This window comes from Phragmites australis, chromosome 12 (assembly GCF_958298935.1).
Source record: "Phragmites australis chromosome 12, lpPhrAust1.1, whole genome shotgun sequence".
Taxonomy (NCBI): Eukaryota; Viridiplantae; Streptophyta; class Magnoliopsida; order Poales; family Poaceae; genus Phragmites; species Phragmites australis.
In genome coordinates, this window is record NC_084932.1 from 996590 (window position 1) to 1014743 (window position 18154).

The following is an 18154-nucleotide window of genomic DNA, read 5'->3' on the forward strand; positions in this document are numbered from 1 at the left end:
GAACCACTCTGGATATTTCTCCCGCATGTGTGACTCAAGTTCCCATGTCACTTCACGTTCAGTCTAATTTTCCCAGAGAACCTACTTGAGTGTCTTATGTCTCAACACTCTATCGGACTCTTCTAGAATCCTCACAGGTTGGGATTCGAATGTCAGGTCCTGTACAATAGTCACCGGTTCTATGGTTATATGATGTTCGAGATCTCTCAAATACTTTTGTAACATGAATACATGGAAAATATTATGCACGCCTCTCATCGACTCGGGTAGCTCTAGTCGATAAGCTAGCTTCCCAAGTCATGCAATTATCAGGAATGGGCCGATGTATCTCGGACTAAGCTTTCCTTTTGTGCCGAACCTTACAACACCTTTGGTGGGGGATACTTTGAGAAGTGCCTCATCACCCACATGAAATTCCAAATCCCGTCTCCTAACATCCGCATAACTCTTCTGCCTACTCCAGGCAATTAACATGTGTTGTCGTATTTCAGCCACGCATTGCGTTGACTGCTGGACCCAATCTGATCCCAATACTGCTCTCTCACCTACTTCATCCCAACAAAGTGGCGATATGCACTTCCGTCCATAAAGAGCTTCAAAAGGTGCGGCACGGATGCTCGCATGATAACTGTTATTGTAGGCAAACTCCACTAGTACCAAATGTCCTTCCCAACTGCCTTTCTATGATAGAACATAGGATCGTAACATATCTTTAAGGGTCTAGATGTATAATTTTCTTTTGTTTTTTTTATTATATATTTACCACAGTATGGGCCTCCCCTATTGTTTTCCCCATAAAAAAAGCTCTGAAAAATATTAAAAGTTTTAGTGTTTCAGAAAGTTGTGTAGGCACCAAGCAATTGCCACAAGAGACGTTGTGCGTGCCAGTTAATGAAAGCGATTGACATTTCTCTGAAAGTAAATGGAATATGGAATTATGGATCTTTAAGTATGTTATTTTCAGAGCTAAGTCCATGATCCGCCTCACCCTGTTCATAGGTAAAATGTTCAATTTGACACCTTATTTAGAGGTAATTATTTTTCAAATTATTTACTCCTAGCTAAAATATAGAGGTAATTAATTTCCTGGGTTTGGAGGACATGCATTTTAGCTAGGAGTAAATAATTTGAAAATTAATTACTTCTAAATAAGGTGTCAAATGAACATTTTACCTAGGAAAGATTAACTTGCATGTGAGAAAATATAAAATCAAAATTAATGATATGCAAGCCAGCTTCACATTGACAAACAATATTTGGCACAAAATTGTTGGCTTGCCAACATTTACAGTGTTTTTCCAGCCTTCCAGGTACGGTGGTTTGCTCATGTAAACACATTTTTATTTCTCTTAATTAGTATATTTTCTAAATTAAGCACCTTTTCATACTGCAGTGATTCTCTCTCACCAACACTGTAGCAATAATTGAATATATATTAACCATTTCACATCCCATACATATTTTTTAATTCCTTTTAGAGGATATTATTTTTATTTGTTCAAGGGGAAAATGATTTTTTAATAAAGAAAATCGTTAGATGACAAAGACTAGTGCATTATTACATCGTTACAGCTTAAGTCTGAACCATCAAGGAAATAAAGTAACAAGCCGCACAATGTTTGAAATATCAACAAACACATTATCTATTACACACATTCTTGACGAAGAAATCCATAGCAACAACCTCCAATGCTTGGCATATCATGCGCGAGTCTCTGCCCTCCCTTCCATTTTCTGCAATAAGGCTCAATGCCTCAAACAGTAGGCTCTTCTGAAAATAACCTGAATAAAAGACGTGTCTTTTAAAAAAAAACAATAACACTTCAACAAAGCTATATAGCTCAATACCAAGACGAAGACCATGCAATTTCAACTGTAAGGCTGCATCATCAAGTAAGAGAGTGCCCTTGATGTGTTTCATGAAAAGGATCGCCCACTGATTAAAAGCATCACATGGTTATGAAAAGATAAGGTTGCACACTGACTAGTTTCTCTACCAGCATTCTTTTCTGTCCATCCTTATATATCTGAATCAGATTAGATATGTGAACTAAATGGTGACACTTGTTTGGTTGCTCTGGCCGTTCCATCTGCTTTCCATGGACAGACTATTGGTCAGAAATAGATATTCCTCTTCGTTATCAACCCGGGAAAGTAGACACTTTGGTTTGCCAAGGCTGAAATCTGGCCTTCTTCTCCACCTCACACGCGACACCACGTAATGCAAGCGATGATGGCGACGACGACCATGCCTCGACGGCACTGGGAATTATTAGTATTTGATTATGATACTATATAATGACTGAAAATGAAATTCTCTGAGCAACTTTGCTGTCAATTCTCAAACCAGCTCGACCAGCTCGACTTGTGCATGGTCAGATCATTCCGGCCGGCAAATCTTAGGGCAAATCGATGGTGGTTATCGTCATGCTGAAGATTATTGTATTAGCACTCTCAGGTGCAGCCGATTATTAGTGCCCACTGTCCAGGGTCATGTGACGGGGCCAGAGATTATCGTAGTGCTGCATCATAATCGACACCTTAGAATCAGAAACTAGGTGAGTAAATAGTGGATGACAGACACGAAGACACCGATGTCTCCTTACCTGCAAAAGCAAAAGGATAGACAACGGATTGATTATCATATCTTAACCAAGCGCTTAGATATTTGAAACTATAGCGAGCACTCACAAAATCACGCAAGGAGAGTTCAAAATCATGGCCATCTTACGACCATGAGTTGAGAATGTAGTGTGGGCGCATGAAAACACAGCTTAGCAACTGCAAACTTGCACAGCCCTCAAAACAGGAGAAAAACGCCAGTGAAACCACTGCCAGCAGCTATCGAGATCACCACCGCAGCAGGGCGCCAAGCACAGGATAACAATAGCAATGTCAGACCACTATGCTAATTTTCGCACTCTGATTCGATCTCTGTAGGAAGATATGAAAAGGAGAAGCTAGTTCCTAGGGTGGTTGGGGTAAATGAAATAAAGACCATCCCGAATTATTCTTTTCGCAAAAATACAGGGAAAATGCACGGAGAAATGAAATAGGTCGAAGAATCACCCATCAAAATTTCAGAGCGTGATACCATCTGTAGAGGGAGAAATGAAATGGAGAAGTTGAGCTCAAGAACATGAGCGTGCAAGCAAGCTCCAGGGTGGTACAATGTCACCAAAGATTATCATAGTTGTGCATCAGAATCGACATCTTTAGAATTAGAAGTAGAGTAACTCGCACGGTGGATGACAGATAAAGATCGCTCATCATTCCATAAGCAAGTCCTTACCTTGTACATTTTCAGTATTTTACTGGCACTATATTCAAACTAAAGCAAGCACTCACAAATAAGACACAAGGCGACTTCAAAATCATCATCATTTCACCTCTCACGACCATCTTTGAGAATGTAGACGCATGAAATTTCACAATTTTGTATCCGCAAATAGTCACAGCCAGAAAAAAAACAGGAGAAAAATACCAGCGGAACCACTGATCGGCAGCCAGCCATCCAGATCATGATCGGAGCACAGGGTAACAGCAGCAATGCCAGACCTTGCACGATTGCACAATGCATCAAGAGGTAACGCGAGTACAATTTTAGACGACAAAACACGACAAATGGATATGTCATCGTTCTTCCCTGTGGCAGGATATGGAACAAGCGAAACTTATGAAGCAATTCCATACTGATTCCTGTAAAGAGGCTCCAAATCTGAACACCACCACCATATGCCATATCAACCATCCAACCACTCTCAGTTCAGCCTTTCATTTCTGGGGTTAAACCCGCCACTTTTGGCAGGGCTCATCTCAGTCAAGGATACATAAGACCACAGTGAAAATTAGAGGGCCTTACAAGCAGCAGCATGCAGATCAAATTTACACATCAAAATGCTGGCCGAAAAGCAAAAAGAAAAACCCAAGCGCACACATGCACCCACACCACCCATGGTTTAGACTGGCAAATATACAACTGAACCTATTCCAGCAGCAACTGAAACACTACTATCACCTCACTCTGCATGCCGGGACAGCAGGGGAACATTTGGGGTTTGGGATGGCCCTATAGTGGACGCTGTTCCCGGTTAGCCTGCGGCGAACTCTATAGTCAGGAAGGCCAGAAGATTGACCAGCTCCATCACTTCCACCGCCGCCCTGCAATGGCTCCAGGGTCTCGACGACGTCACTCATAAGAGGCCTTGCCTTGGGGTTCTGGCTCAAGCAGTAGTATGCAAGGCTGCAGGCCTTGTGAGCAGCTCTGACTGAATACTGTCCCTCCAGTTTCGGGTCAATGATTTGGAGAAGCCTCCTCTTGTCATTGAGCTTGGGGAGGGCCCAGTCAACCAGGCTCTGCTCCCTGCTGGGCCGTGACTTGTCAATTGACTTGCGCCCTGTCAGGAGCTCGAGAAGGACAACACCGAAGCTGTAGACATCACTTCTAGCTGTCAAGTGACCTGCACATTAGGTATCTACATGAGAAGAATTCACAACAAATATTGCTTACTTGCATATTTGTTGGTCACAATTTTGCTACAAGATAATATTCCAGTACTGAATAAGCAGAGAAAATGATATATATGTGATCTCAGTTCATGCAGTAGAAATAATACTTCTGTGACTGGGCATTTTTCTACAAAGTAATATACTCATACTGAAACAAGCAGAAAATGGTGTATATAAGATCTCAGCTCATGGAATAGAAACAGTGGTTCTATGACTGGACAATATTACATCAAGATGCCCATATCCAAACAGTCTGCGGTATCTTTTAACAATGCAGTTACCAAACAAATTTATATAACGGGGGAAAGTACCCGTCATCACATATTCAGGGGCAGCATAACCATAGGTTCCCATCACCCGAGTTGACACATGGGTCTCATCACCTTCTGGGCCAGCTTTTGCCAGGCCAAAGTCAGACAGTTTAGCAGTATAATCCTGTGGCAATGTAAATTATAGATAAGTGTCATTATGTCAAACATAAATGTATTCCCAATGAATATGCATAAAACTGAAAAGGAGGAACAAAAGGGCATGAGCAAGTAATTAGCACTCAACTGAGTCCAGCAGAATATTTGATGTCTTGAAATCTCTGTAGATGACAGGCCTTTGAGCATTGTGAAGGCAAGCAAGCCCTTTGGCAGCTCCCAGTGCAATCAGCATCCTAGTAGCCCAGGGTAACGACATAGCTGTCTCTGAGAACATAAAAAACAGGATATGTGGTCAGCAAACTTCTTCCCTCTCAAATACAAGTTCACTATGAATGGATCTGGGGAAAAACAGTAGCAACATTACATATCATACATGGTAACATTTTTATAAAGCACTCTCAGTTCTTGTCCCTGGTGGAAATTGCCATTTTAATAAAGTGTCAAGAAATGTAGCAGGTAATGATTACAGTCCAGAATTAGAGGAGCATGAAAACACTTGACAATAACATATGCAGAAGAAATTCACAGCAAGGTGTGAGTAGTATGTAGATGTAAGATAGATTTATTTTAATATCTTCCAACAGATTGTGTTGGATAATTGGATTTGCGTCTAAAGAAATAAAAATAAGTCAAACGTTCAAATTGGTAATTTCCCTAAAAAGGTTAATACAGAAATCAGAACATAGATGGTACCCAGGTAGCTGCCACCTATAATCAAGCAAAACCGGCAGTTTACCAAGCAAATAACCACCCAGGATGTTGAGTTATCAGCAAGTTCAAGAATTGGATGTGTAGCCGGTTATTTTGGAAATAAAATATAGATATTTTTCCCCAAAGATAGTGAATTAGTTGGCCCTAGTTAAAGAAAGCATTCCTAACCATCTGCTCAATAGAGAAGTTAGATTGTACCAGCAATACTTGATAGAAAAACACAACTCTAACATCCACTTTTTATCAGCTTAAGGTATTCTTGTCAGTGGACGGCATTAGAGAAAAGAGAAGACTATATATAAAACCAAAAAGTGATATCATAGAAACATCAACTCATAGACAAGAACCAGGTGGTCATGACAAACAGGAGAAGTATTACTTCGGAATAAGTGATTTTCTAGACTTCCTCGAAACATGAACTCATAGACAAGAAGCCGGTGGTCATCTTCGCAACAATATCCAATCAACTTTACCAGATTTGGATGCCTTAACTGCCCCAGGAAATTGACCTCGGTCTGATGAAGAAACAAAAGATGCGTCAAACTTTTCATATTTTGTGAGCAAAACACAATACTGAAGTCATTTTTTAGGCTAAAAATATGCTGGAAACTATCGAAGCTGTCTGCACAAATAACCGTATTTTCCTAGCAGTCATTCAAACTTGCTTATGGATTTCAAACATGATGTATCATGTTTCTTTGGTCGGAAATTTTGCTTAATTCACCCTAATAGTATTTTCCTAGAAGTCGGTCACACTTGTTTATGGATTTCAAACCTAATGCATCATGTTTCTTGGGTCGGTAATGTTGCTTATTCTGTGCATGCTTAAGTACACTATTATGCTTTTAAATTTCAAGCGTCATGAAAACAAGTACGCTCTTATTTAATAACAGCCTGACTCAAGGGCTACGATATGTCTGTAAATGAAACCAACACGGATAACTATATCAGCTTATCAACTTTGCATGCTCTTTCTTTATAATAAATGCCCGACAACAACAAAGCCTTTGTCCCAAGCAAGTTGGGGTAGGCTAGAGATGAAACCCATAAGATCCAACTTATAATAAATGCCCAAAAAACATTTTTACTATGTATTTTAGCTCATCAAAAACTCGAGAAGCTCCACCACTGTAGAGAACTATTCCAAACAGCAAAGGAAACAAGATACATCAATGAAACACATTTTGCATCGAGTCCCAGATTGGTGTGTTTATTTGTGAGCATGCTTGTTACTAACATGAGCTTGACCACGTCGACGTGTCTTCATGTGCATGTGCCATACAAACAATGTGCATGTACGACAAAAAAAAACACAACTAACATTTGGCAAACTCTTGTATATTGTTATTTTTTTCTTCGCGTGTCCATGCAAATAACGAAAAGTAGTGAGCACGACAAATATTGAACAACTTAGCTACTCACAAGCCATTCTCTGTGTCCTTGATGTCCATCTTTGTTGAGCACCTTGACTGCAACAGGCAATGACTTCAGACCAACCCTAACATTCTCATCTATGTAACCCTTGTAAACGGTCCCAAATCCTCCTTCACCAAGAACATAATCAGCACGGAAGCTCTTTGTGATTGTCTCAAGCTCAAACAATGTGAAGGAAATCACATTGTTGTATATGGAAATGTTCTTGGCATCTTCAATTTTCCTAGGTGTTGAAGGATCACTTGTATCTGATGAGGTGTGGGCGTGCTTCCTATCTGCAATAGCGTTCTTGGCAGGATGTTGTAACAAGTGGAGCTGCTGAACTGAGAACATGATATCCCAAAAACAAAAGGAGAGAGACAAAGTTTAAACTATTGTCCATCAGGTATCAACAGAGTTGAAGTTACAAGAAATTCTCAAATATATAAGATAAAAATAACAAAAGCTAGCCACTAGAGAAAATTCGCATTTACAGTTTAATATCGCTGGATAGGGCGCAAATATATTAAGAAAATACTGTTATTCTAGGATTCACATTGCATCATCAGCATTTACAAACATGGTTGCAGAAAGATAGCTACTCCAATGCTGAAATACCAAATTCCTATGTCAAGGAACACCGATATATTAAAAGTAAATAACACGAGAACAAGTGGAAATGAATGAGTTGGCAACTAATAGCATCCATTAAATGACATTTCCCCCCTAATATAATAGGTTCTACTGTACTTATTTCTCAATGGGAAGCAAAGAAAAAAAAGAAGAAATATACATGAATAAATTGACTGCAGTAAGGGTACAGTACAAGTGACCAGATCTACTGCACAGTTTCATGGAATTAAAAACTACAAAATTGCTTAAAAAACTGCAACTAGAAGAGATTATGCTTATACAACTTGGAGGATCATGATATTTTATCCTTGCGAAAATTGAAAGTCAATAGAAGAGAGGAGAGCATAGAAATTGAAGCCTCCTTGGGGAAAGCGCCTTTGATTTCCCCGATGTACACAATCAAGTAGAATTTGTGAAATAAAAATCACCAAGATGAGAAAGCACAGGAAAACGGCAACTTGACCAGAAAATGCAGCAGAGAAGATATCAAAGATCAATATCCTAGAACTATAACAGAAGAAAGATCAAATGATACTGCCACAAAAGAAAAGATGAAACTTCAACAGATGCAGATTGTAAAAACCGAAGTACTAAGACTGGATTCAACTCGGGCGTAAAAAGGATAAAAAACAATGAACCAAAACCCCCTGCTGAAGTAAAAAATCAAACATTTCGGGAACAAATTTGGCATGAGATTTTAATCCAAACCATCTTTCTACAATGCCGATTTCGAAGAGGATCCCAGCAAAAAAACAAATTCTGCAACAAAAAGCACCAATCTGAATAAACCTTCAAGGCAGAAACATCACAATAGAAGCAAAGATGGTATTTTTGGCAATTCCACCCCGAGCCTACCACCCAAGAGATCCCAGGAACCGAGAAATAACCCACCATGATTAAATTTTGATGCAATTCGAAGAGCCCAGCGGAGATCCCAACAAGCACCGACCCCAAGAGTCCCCAAGAAATCCCAGGCAGCGAAGGCAACAATAAGCAAAGCAGGAAGGAAGGAATTACCTTGCGTATGCGCAGCGACGACGGCATTCTCCTCTCGCGTTCCGCAGTTGCCCATCTCCCGCTCCTCGTCTTCCTCCTCCTTGCGGTGCGGTGGGTGGGGTTCTTCTATTTGTAGCAGGGGTAGCCCAGCCTCTCATTCTTGGCAGGTTGCTTCATGCCATCCACCTCTTTCTCCGAGACGAGACAGACGACGGCAAGAGCTATGTGCGTTTCCTCTTTAGTGAGGGGAGCAAAGCTGTATGCTTCCTTGCTGTGGGATGCGCGTGTGTGCGCGGAACAAGGCAACTCGGCAGGCGGCAGGCAAAGCCGGAGCACCAGCTACGCATCAGCCGTTGAGGGGCAGCCGGGCCTGGGTGTGACTGTGGATGAGTTGTGAGGAGAGTGAGTGAGAGAATGTCTGTGGTAGAGAAAGGGAAATGCAGAGGAGAGGAGTGAGGCTCTTAAAAAGTGCCGGCATTTCACTTGATGGTAGTCTTTTAATCGTTTAACTCTGTTGGTTTAAAAGTATTAGATTTGCTATTCATCGGCTGCCTGGTTTTTTTCAATCCATTACTCGTTTTGTTCACTGGTGATTCGTCGAACAATCGGGCAATTAGAGCCAGGTCCACTTCAGGTTCTTGATTCACCAAAGCCAAAGCTTAGAAGGTTGCCGCGATGGTGGAAGCACGATGATGGGGGTGGCGGCAGGGTGAGTAGACAAGATGGGTGGCAGTAAGGCGATGAAGATAGTGTTAGGCAACGGTAGGGAAGGAAGACGACGGTGGGTGGTAGGAGTAGCATTTCATTTAACGGTAGCCTTTTAATTGCCTAATTATAATGGTTTTAAAGTATGTCTTTTCCAATCCATTAGTCCTTTTTTGCTAAAAAAATCCATTAGTCGTTTGTTCACCGGTGATTCGTTGAACAACAAACTCTGGCAATTAGAGCCGAGTCCGTTATATTTTAGGTTTTTGATTCACCAAAGCTATAGCTTAGAAGGTTGCTTTGATGGTGAAAGCACGATGATGGCGGCAGCAAGGTGAGTAGAAAAGATGGGTGGCAGCCAAGCGATGAAAATAATGTTGGGCGACGGTAGGTCAAGAGAGGCAGTGGTGATGGTAGCAGTAGCGAGGGCTACGAGGACAACATATATTAAGAGGTGGATGACTCAGCGCTCAGCGGCGCGAGGCATCAAAGATGAAGAGCAAGGTGGTACAGTGGAAGAAGAAAAGTGAAAGTCTAGCGTACTTAGAAATCAGTAGAAGCAAAAAGATAAATAGTTTTTTTAAACGAATCATTTGGAGAACGATCAATTATATTGATAAAAGAGAACCCGATAAATTACAAAGAATAAATAATAAAAAAGAGAAAAACAGAATAGGAGGCCGAAGCCCAAACTAGAAAAAGACTAAGGCTAAGAAAAGTGAATCATTAGACTAAATAGTGAATTATTATATTTGCATCAAATGGCTAAGAAAAGTAGATTAAGATCTAGGAAACTCTAATTTGGCCAAGGGTTAGATGAAGCCTTTTAATATTACACCCATTAAACATCACGTGGATTTTGAAATAAATACATTTCTTCTACTTCTCCTTTTTCTTCAAGACTAATGCTTTAGTAGCCTTAGGGTTTGTTGACCCCTGTCTATAAATTCTCAAATTAACGTAGGCCTACTCATTATCAATTCATAAGGAACGTACCTAAAATGCACATAACTCGTTGGATTAGGTTTCTTTGATAAGTTAGGTAGGTAGACCTATCTACATATACCCATATTGTCGTCATGTATATTTTGTGATTTTTTTTCTATATAATTGGAGCTAATTCTCTCTATTATAATATGTAAATGAACTCACATAAGTTAGGGTGTTCTTCACCGCTTTGGTCGACTACAAACTTAAGATGTAGCCTGGTGGGGAATACTTGAAATTTAGCACCAAATTCGTCGTGCACAACCGATTTTCATTAAAGGAGTATGTGCCTTATTCCTTGCCCATGTAATATATTTATAGGAGTATCTATTTATCTGCTGATAGATTGATTGATTTTTTTTTTCAAATTGTGGACTATTAGATCTAGATCAGACGTCCTAAATTAATCTCAGCTTCATATATAAATTCCTAACCCTAATCCCTACTCATTTCACCCCCACCCTGCCTGCCCAACTTCCGCTACCACTGCCCCACGTGCCGCCGCCCTCTTTCTCACCGTCGTTGTCACCATCTCCGACGTCAGCGTGACCTACCCTCCTCTGCCGCCCCGGCACCCCTCCTCCCCGCGCTCCCCTGCTGCCGCCGCCACCACCCTCATCTGCCGCCACCACTAACCACTCCAACCTCGATGCCCCCGCAACCATCGTCGGCCCAACCGACGGTCCTCCGCCACCCACGGTAGGCGACGCCCCGCTACCTCGCCGTCCTGCCCACCGCCTGCCACCACCGTCGGGCCGGTGGCCTCCTCTGGAGCTCCCTCTACAGCCGACAGCCCTCAAAATTACGAAAACCCGAAACCCTAACCCTAACCTCACCATCGCCGGAGGAGCTCACCGGAGGAGATGGCTATACGAATCTCCAAGTTCATCCTACTATACAAAATTCGACAGATTTCTTTCTCTTTTTCTGTCAATAGATAAATAGCAGTGTTGTATATTTATTACTGATTTTTCATCCAAAATATATTGATTATAGACTGAGCATTTAGCTAGTGACAAAGGACATGATGGATGATCTTCCTGAGTGTTAGAAATGTAAGGTTCACTATAAAATTCAAAACAAACATGATATGTGCGATCCTCTGAATGTACATGATGTCGCATAGAGGGAGAGTGAATAGGTGTTTCCTAAAAATTAAAACTTCACAGTGGATTACAGATTTCAGATACTCTGAGTCAATTCGGAGATTCCAGGATCTAGAGATTCCGAGTTCAACCCGGATAGTCCGGATAGAATAAGAAATCAAAAACTAAGAGCACATAAACAAGTCTAATTGAATCTAAAGGTTACCATAGGTTTCAAAGGAAACTTAAAAGATATTTTCACCAACCACCTGCAGCTACAAACTCGCAAACAAATAGATCGGATAAATTACCCCAAAGATCAATTAGAATGAGAAAGTATGCAAAAAAGTAAAAGAGCCTATGTCTCCGTTGAGGTGCTCATAAGGAGCAAAGTCTCTTTCAACTATTATTCTCACTAAGCGGCCACGTAGATCAAGCTTGAGCTTACTCAAAACTTTCTCTTCCCTTACGAAGGTGAGGATGACCGTCACAAACTTCCTAGTGCACTTCACAATCTTGGATGCTCTCCAGTAACGCCTAGTCGTCTAGGAGCTATAAGCTCCAAGAGTAATGAACGCGCATCGATGATTTGATGATGAACTCAAATGCTCAAATAATGAATTTATGCTCACTAGCACTCTATTTCACTTTTCTAACACAACTCTCAAAATCTTGCAAAATTTGATACACTAGATAAGTTAGAAAGGCTATTGAATGGTTATGAATATGTTTGTCTCGAGTTGGTTTAGCAACAATAGCATCTTAAAAAAGAGGGTGAGGATGGGTATATATACTCACCCCACAAAAAACTAGCTGTTACAGTGATTTTTTTACTAACCAGGAGTATCTGGGTTATACCCGAAGACTCCGGGTTGGCACTTAAATGTGTAACCGAGAGCATTGTCCGGAGCCCAACTCGGAGGGTCTGGATGACTGACAGAATCCGGAGTATCCGGGTCAACCTGGAGACTCCGGGTAAAATAAAAAAATCTAACAAAGCATATTTTCCGAGCTGAACTCGGAGATTCTAGCTGACACACCAGAATCCGGAGTATCCGGGTCAACCCGAAGACTCTAGGTACAGACTAAGATATTTAACTTTCTGGTGTTTGTATGATGATTTGTGTCTTTTTTTTAATCTAGATGAGTACTTTGAGGACTAAGATATCTTTAAAGTCAATCTATATGTATCCCTCTGATAGAACGGCATACCTATTCTCAAATCGAAAATAAAATCAATTTAAATCTATTGAGTGACCACATGCCACTTCTTTTTTCTTTTTAGGAACACCAATACCATTTAATTTTTTATAGGACCAAAACCTATTTATAATTTTGATAAATTCATTAGTCTCTTAATTATTTGTTATCGATTATCCAAAACCCACGTAAAGACGTAGATGCTCTTTCATCCTCCTTTTAACAACGGCTCCATGGATTGTAGATACAAGGTTTGTAACAGTTTCCTTATTAGATTATTTTTGGAAATTTGTTTCATTGCTACCAACTACGTACTAGAAACCATGAGCAGAGCAGAGCAGAGCAGAGGGATTCACCACTGCACAAAGACGTTTCGGTTCTGATACAAAAGAACTTAGGAGCTAACTACATATGATGCTGTCCTGAAATTAATCCTTGCATTGCTATTACTTTAAAAAATTAGTTGCATTGTTTTTCTATGACATTTTCTTCAGATAAAAGCTTTGTAGGGACGAACACCACTGGTTAGCTTTGTTGTCATGGACACTATTATCTTTTTGGTACAAGCAAGATCTAGAAAATCCGTTTTATGACCCTCCGGAGGATCTTTCTTTTCCATGTCTCCCTTTTTCGTGATAGAAAGCTGTTGGGCCATGATGTGAAGTTACAACCACTTAATTTCTTGTCTCCAACAGAAATGGGAAAGGAATTTATGCTCGCAATGACATCTCAAGTGCACTAGGAAGTCCTGTCACTCTAGACGTAGAAGAAACATGAACAAGGAAGGGCAAGTTATTGATTACTTGAGCTAGAGTTTTATCACCGAATTTTTGGTAGGTCCTTTTAGTTATCCGCTGATTGATTCATGCCCCCGAAGTCAGTACATTTTTTTTCAACGATCAAGATCTCCCCCTCCGCCCCTGTGGTGGGGGTGACACAACATAGGTCTGACCTAGTTTATGTTAGGTAAATCAATGTACCCCTTCAATAAACATCAAGTATTTGTGACTAGAGGGAGTAATACTTAGGTCTAAACACTAGGAATTATCCCAATTCAAACTAGCCCAGTGTTGACATATATAATACACCCTTTTACCACTCCAAATGCCGGTAAATAAATGAGGTAATGATCAAGCTTATGCATTTACTTGGTGCTGACCTCATTCGACCTCACTTGTCCATAAGTTTTGGTGCATCTACTTATTTTACAGAAAATACCGGAAAAGATGAAAAAAAATGGCTTCACCAGAGGTTTGGACGAGAGCAGGCCGTTCACAGAAGATTCAATCAACCGAAATACCTCGGCAAGACTAGCCAAAGATTTTCAACCATTCGGCCAGCAAAACCCTTAGCCAAACAGCCAAATAATTAGTCCCCTGCTATCACAGTGGGCAGCGCTCCTGCCACCTTGTTGTCCTGGCCACCAACCACCATGACCACCGGCCGGCCGGCTTCCCTCTAACCTCGGGAGCTCCCATCAAAACCCTAACCTCACTGAAGAAGTAGGAGCACAAATCTTAGAGCGAATCACACTTTGAAATTCGACTGATCCCCCAACCCCTCCCTCCTTTTCTCTTTTTTGTTATGATCCGTACATAATGACACTATTCAGTGTATTATGAAAGAAGCACTTGATGCCTACCAATCGATTGTCAAAGCAATGTAACACCTGGTTTCACAGACTCGGGGAAAAGAATAAACCGCGGCTACCAGCATGATGGTCGATGCAAATGGAAAAAGGGCAGAGCACGGCCGTGATTGAATTGAAGAAGCCGAAGGACCACATGCAGACAGAAAACGATAAGATGGTGTAGCTTGCCGCGCTAATTAGGCCTCTCTCAATACTCTAAATGACTGGTTTCTTAGTTATTGATTAGATATTCATATAAGCAAAAGGTTAATATGACAAGCTATTTAAAGAGAAAAGAAGTATAACTTATTTCTTATATAAGAAACTAGTTTTTTAGTAATTCTAGATAATTGTGAGATAATAAATTGATTTAGAAGTTATCAAGAAATAAACAACATTCATACATGCATTGAAAATTTATCTCTTAATCATAATTTCTTACTCTTAAAGTAACAAAGTATTGAGAGTAATCTTACCAGCAGCAGCAGCAGCAGCTGGGGACTGATCTGATGAGCACTGAGCCGTCTCCTCTCCTCCTCCCCAAGCCAAGCAGCCAAGTGGCAAAGCGTGTGATGCTTTGGCGGGCACGAGCGAGGCCCGTGGCCATGACGGCGGCAAACAACCAGAGCAGAGCTGCCTGTGGCTGCCGATAAATGTCGGAAAAATGAATCCTATCCTCCAGTGAGAAAATTCCAGCAGACGAAGATCTTGCAACCTTGGAGTTAGCAAAAGCTACACACCATCACGTCGACCAAAGCTGCTGCTACTGGATGCTTTGCAGGAGGGAGGACCTGCAAGCGAAATACAGTTAGCATTTGCTACCTGCTTTCACTCCACTCAGAAGAGAAGAAAACTATCAAATGATTTGGTCTGCAACTTTAATTTTAGTCAAGGCAACAAAGGCACAAGATTACTACTTTACCACTCTAGTGTAGGTGTTTGTTAATAGCAATCCTTTAGATCCATGTTGATGGCATATAACTGCCAGATTAACACTACTAGTACTGCTGCAATGATACTACTACTACAGTGGCCAGATTAAAGAAGGTTAGAGAACGAGCGTGATAAAAAGGAGAAGGGATGGCAGGTAAAGAAATGGCTGCAGCGCATGCAGTGACGGTTGGGTAGAACGTGCCAGGGCACGGAGCCCCATGATCATTAGCCTACACATCATGTACAAATTATATTACCTTGTCAGGTCAAATTAGCGTACAGGCTTTCAGCTGAAGGAGAGTTGTTTGATGAACATGCATGGGGAACAGAGCGTGGTTGATTATATATATATCTTGAGATGAACAACTGATAATCCTCTCTTGTAGATTACCATATCCGGTGTGAGTTGGCTATCCTCGACTCCTCTCTTCTTCAAAATTGTTGGAAGCGGTATTGCTTCCTTAGGTTTATTTATAATCCTCTCTTGTACTGATATCAAAGCTCCGGCCATAGTTTATTGGTAGAAAATAAATTAAAGAACGTGTTATATTTCTGAAAACAATTATTTTTTCAATCAACGCATATGAGCCATCCATCAAGATCGGATTTTCAAGATCATCTTCAACCTACAGATCAGGCAATACTCATATCTCTCTTCCCCTATTCGATAATAATTATGCTTGCCCTAGCGCCACCCTCCTCCTCCTCTCTCTGGTGACATCTCCACCCCAACCTAACCCATAGGTGATCCTCTATCTCTCGCCGCCTTGTCGCTCCGCCCCTACGTCTGCCTCCTTCTCATAGCTTGCCTGCCTCCTCACCTCCTCTAAGCCCCTGCAGCCAAGGGAACCTCCCAAGAGCAAAATCACCCCCAGTAACCTCGCCGGCAGCCGCTGAGTTTGCCGTCGACTGGAATTGCTGAGCCACGATAAATTAATCACCCCTAGATGCATGCATGCATGCCTGCCTAGATGTCAAGTTGTAGTGAGATGGGCATGCTACGTGCAAAGCACTGGTCCCGGGGCGATCAAGGAAGAATTGTAAATTGTTTACGCCTGCAATGCAAGAACGTGCATGCACATGGTTACAGGTTTTAAGACTTGTTGGGATACGTTAATTTGCAGGCTGATGATATCGTTCTTAAATAGTTTGCTCGTCCGCGCCAAAAGCTCTTCACTGGAGGCTTTTAGTTAGGTTTCTTAGTAATTATCTTTCAGGTGCACGCTCAGGCTCAGCTATAGGACAAAAGCTGACCTGCTCTGTTTTTCTTTTGTCCAGTTCAGCCCTACGCTACGTACACATAAGCAAGCACATGCAATGATCAATCGCGGGAGCCTTTGATTGGCTGAAGCGTCGTTTATCGACATCACGAATAGAAAAATGGCACTTGTTTATAAATCTATAATGAAGAAAAGATGTACAAGGACTAGCAGCAGCAGACACAAACAAGAGAGATGCTAGGCGTTCTCCTTTTTCTTTGTTTTTCATTTTTGAGATGATTTCTCCTAGCGTTCTTGTTCCTATATATCCTGTTGAGAGGGTTCTCCGTAATGGTTCGGATACTGCCAATCCTTACATGTGTAGTTTCTTGATAGTTTTGCCACAGGGGCGAGGACAATTGCATAGAGACTGGAGAATATATGAAACATCCACTTGGGTCCCAATATTATGAACACATTTGGTCCACATCTGCATGGAGATTGGCATTTGACAAAGCTAGAAAATAAGAGAAAATAACCCGACTTACCCCCACCGATATCATATATGCATGCAGGCATGAGTTCCACGATGATAAAAGGGCAAATAACAAGTTGCAAGGAAACGCACAAAATATGAACAGATACATAATTGAGGACTTCATTTCAGGCCATAGGAAGGAAATGAAATATATGAAGGAGCTGACAGACATGGATAATCCCAGTGAGTGACTCGCGCGTCAGAGGTGGTCGTTGGAGGATGCAGCAGAGCAGAGAAGGCAGGCAGGCAGCTGGATCTTCATCTTGTCCCACACCTTGAAATGTCGACACCATCCATCAATCCAGAATTCCAGACATCACGAAAATCACAACCTTTTCCTCCCCTTTTTTCTTGCCTCATTATTAAGCAGATTGCGGCCTTCTTCTTCCAATTGATCCAGAATGCTGGGAAGAAACAAGTGGTTAGAGTGCACACTCTCTCTGACTATGAGCTATCAAAGATGAAACTTAAGAACAATGCAATGGTGATACTAGTGAGAACATGCTCAAACACTTTCAGAGAGGTAGTAGTATATTTTTTTTTTTGGACGGAAGGCTCCATGCCCTGCTGTGTATCTCACATGCATGCGTGACAAAGTTTCACCACAGCTGCAACCTGCAGAGCCCTTGTCACGCATGCATGTGAGATGGACGCCCAGAAACTAGGAGACAGGTGTCAGAATCCAAATGAAAGCCAACCCAATGCCGGGAGGCAAATCAATGGCCAGATACAGTAAAAGTTGCAGACAAGAGACCAAGCACAAGCAGCCCCAGTCCCAGATGCGTGCCCTCGGCTGCTCAGCTCAACGCACCATTCATTATTTGGGTGGAGATCACAGGTAGCACATCCCTTTCCATGGCGACAACGTGTAGCAAGCAGGAGCCCAGGTCCACTTGGCAGCAACCATTTGCCAAGATTCAGTTACTCACAGATCCATGTCGTATCGTCAGGCCCCAACGTTCATCCAGCTGCCCAGGTTTACCATCACACACAATTGCTGTCACGGATCCACAAGTATCAGTCAGTCCGTGTTCAGTTCAAGAACACAACACAACTCATCCAAATTTGTGAGAAATGGACCGCAAAGAGTGGAGATGGGAACTCAGGAAGGGAACATATACAGCCAAATAGCTAACCAGGCTAACATTCAAAGTTTCATACTGTACCACAAATCTGAAAAACCCTTA

The 18154-nt window shown here is 41.5% G+C and overlaps 1 protein-coding gene across 1 annotated transcript; it reads right to left on the bottom strand.

Annotated features, from left to right (window-relative positions):
* Positions 1–3736: 3736 nt before the first annotated feature.
* On the bottom strand, positions 3737–9164 carry LOC133886858 (probable serine/threonine-protein kinase PBL8). Its single transcript, XM_062326746.1, has 6 exons — positions 8712–9164; positions 7071–7405; positions 6028–6163; positions 5065–5201; positions 4821–4944; positions 3737–4460 (listed from the first exon to the last, which is right to left on the bottom strand). The coding sequence occupies exons 1-6, from the start codon at positions 8764–8766 to the stop codon at positions 4015–4017; spliced, it is 1233 nt and encodes a 410-aa protein (XP_062182730.1). The 5' UTR covers positions 8767–9164; the 3' UTR covers positions 3737–4014.
* Between the last annotated feature and the right edge of the window lie 8990 nt (positions 9165–18154).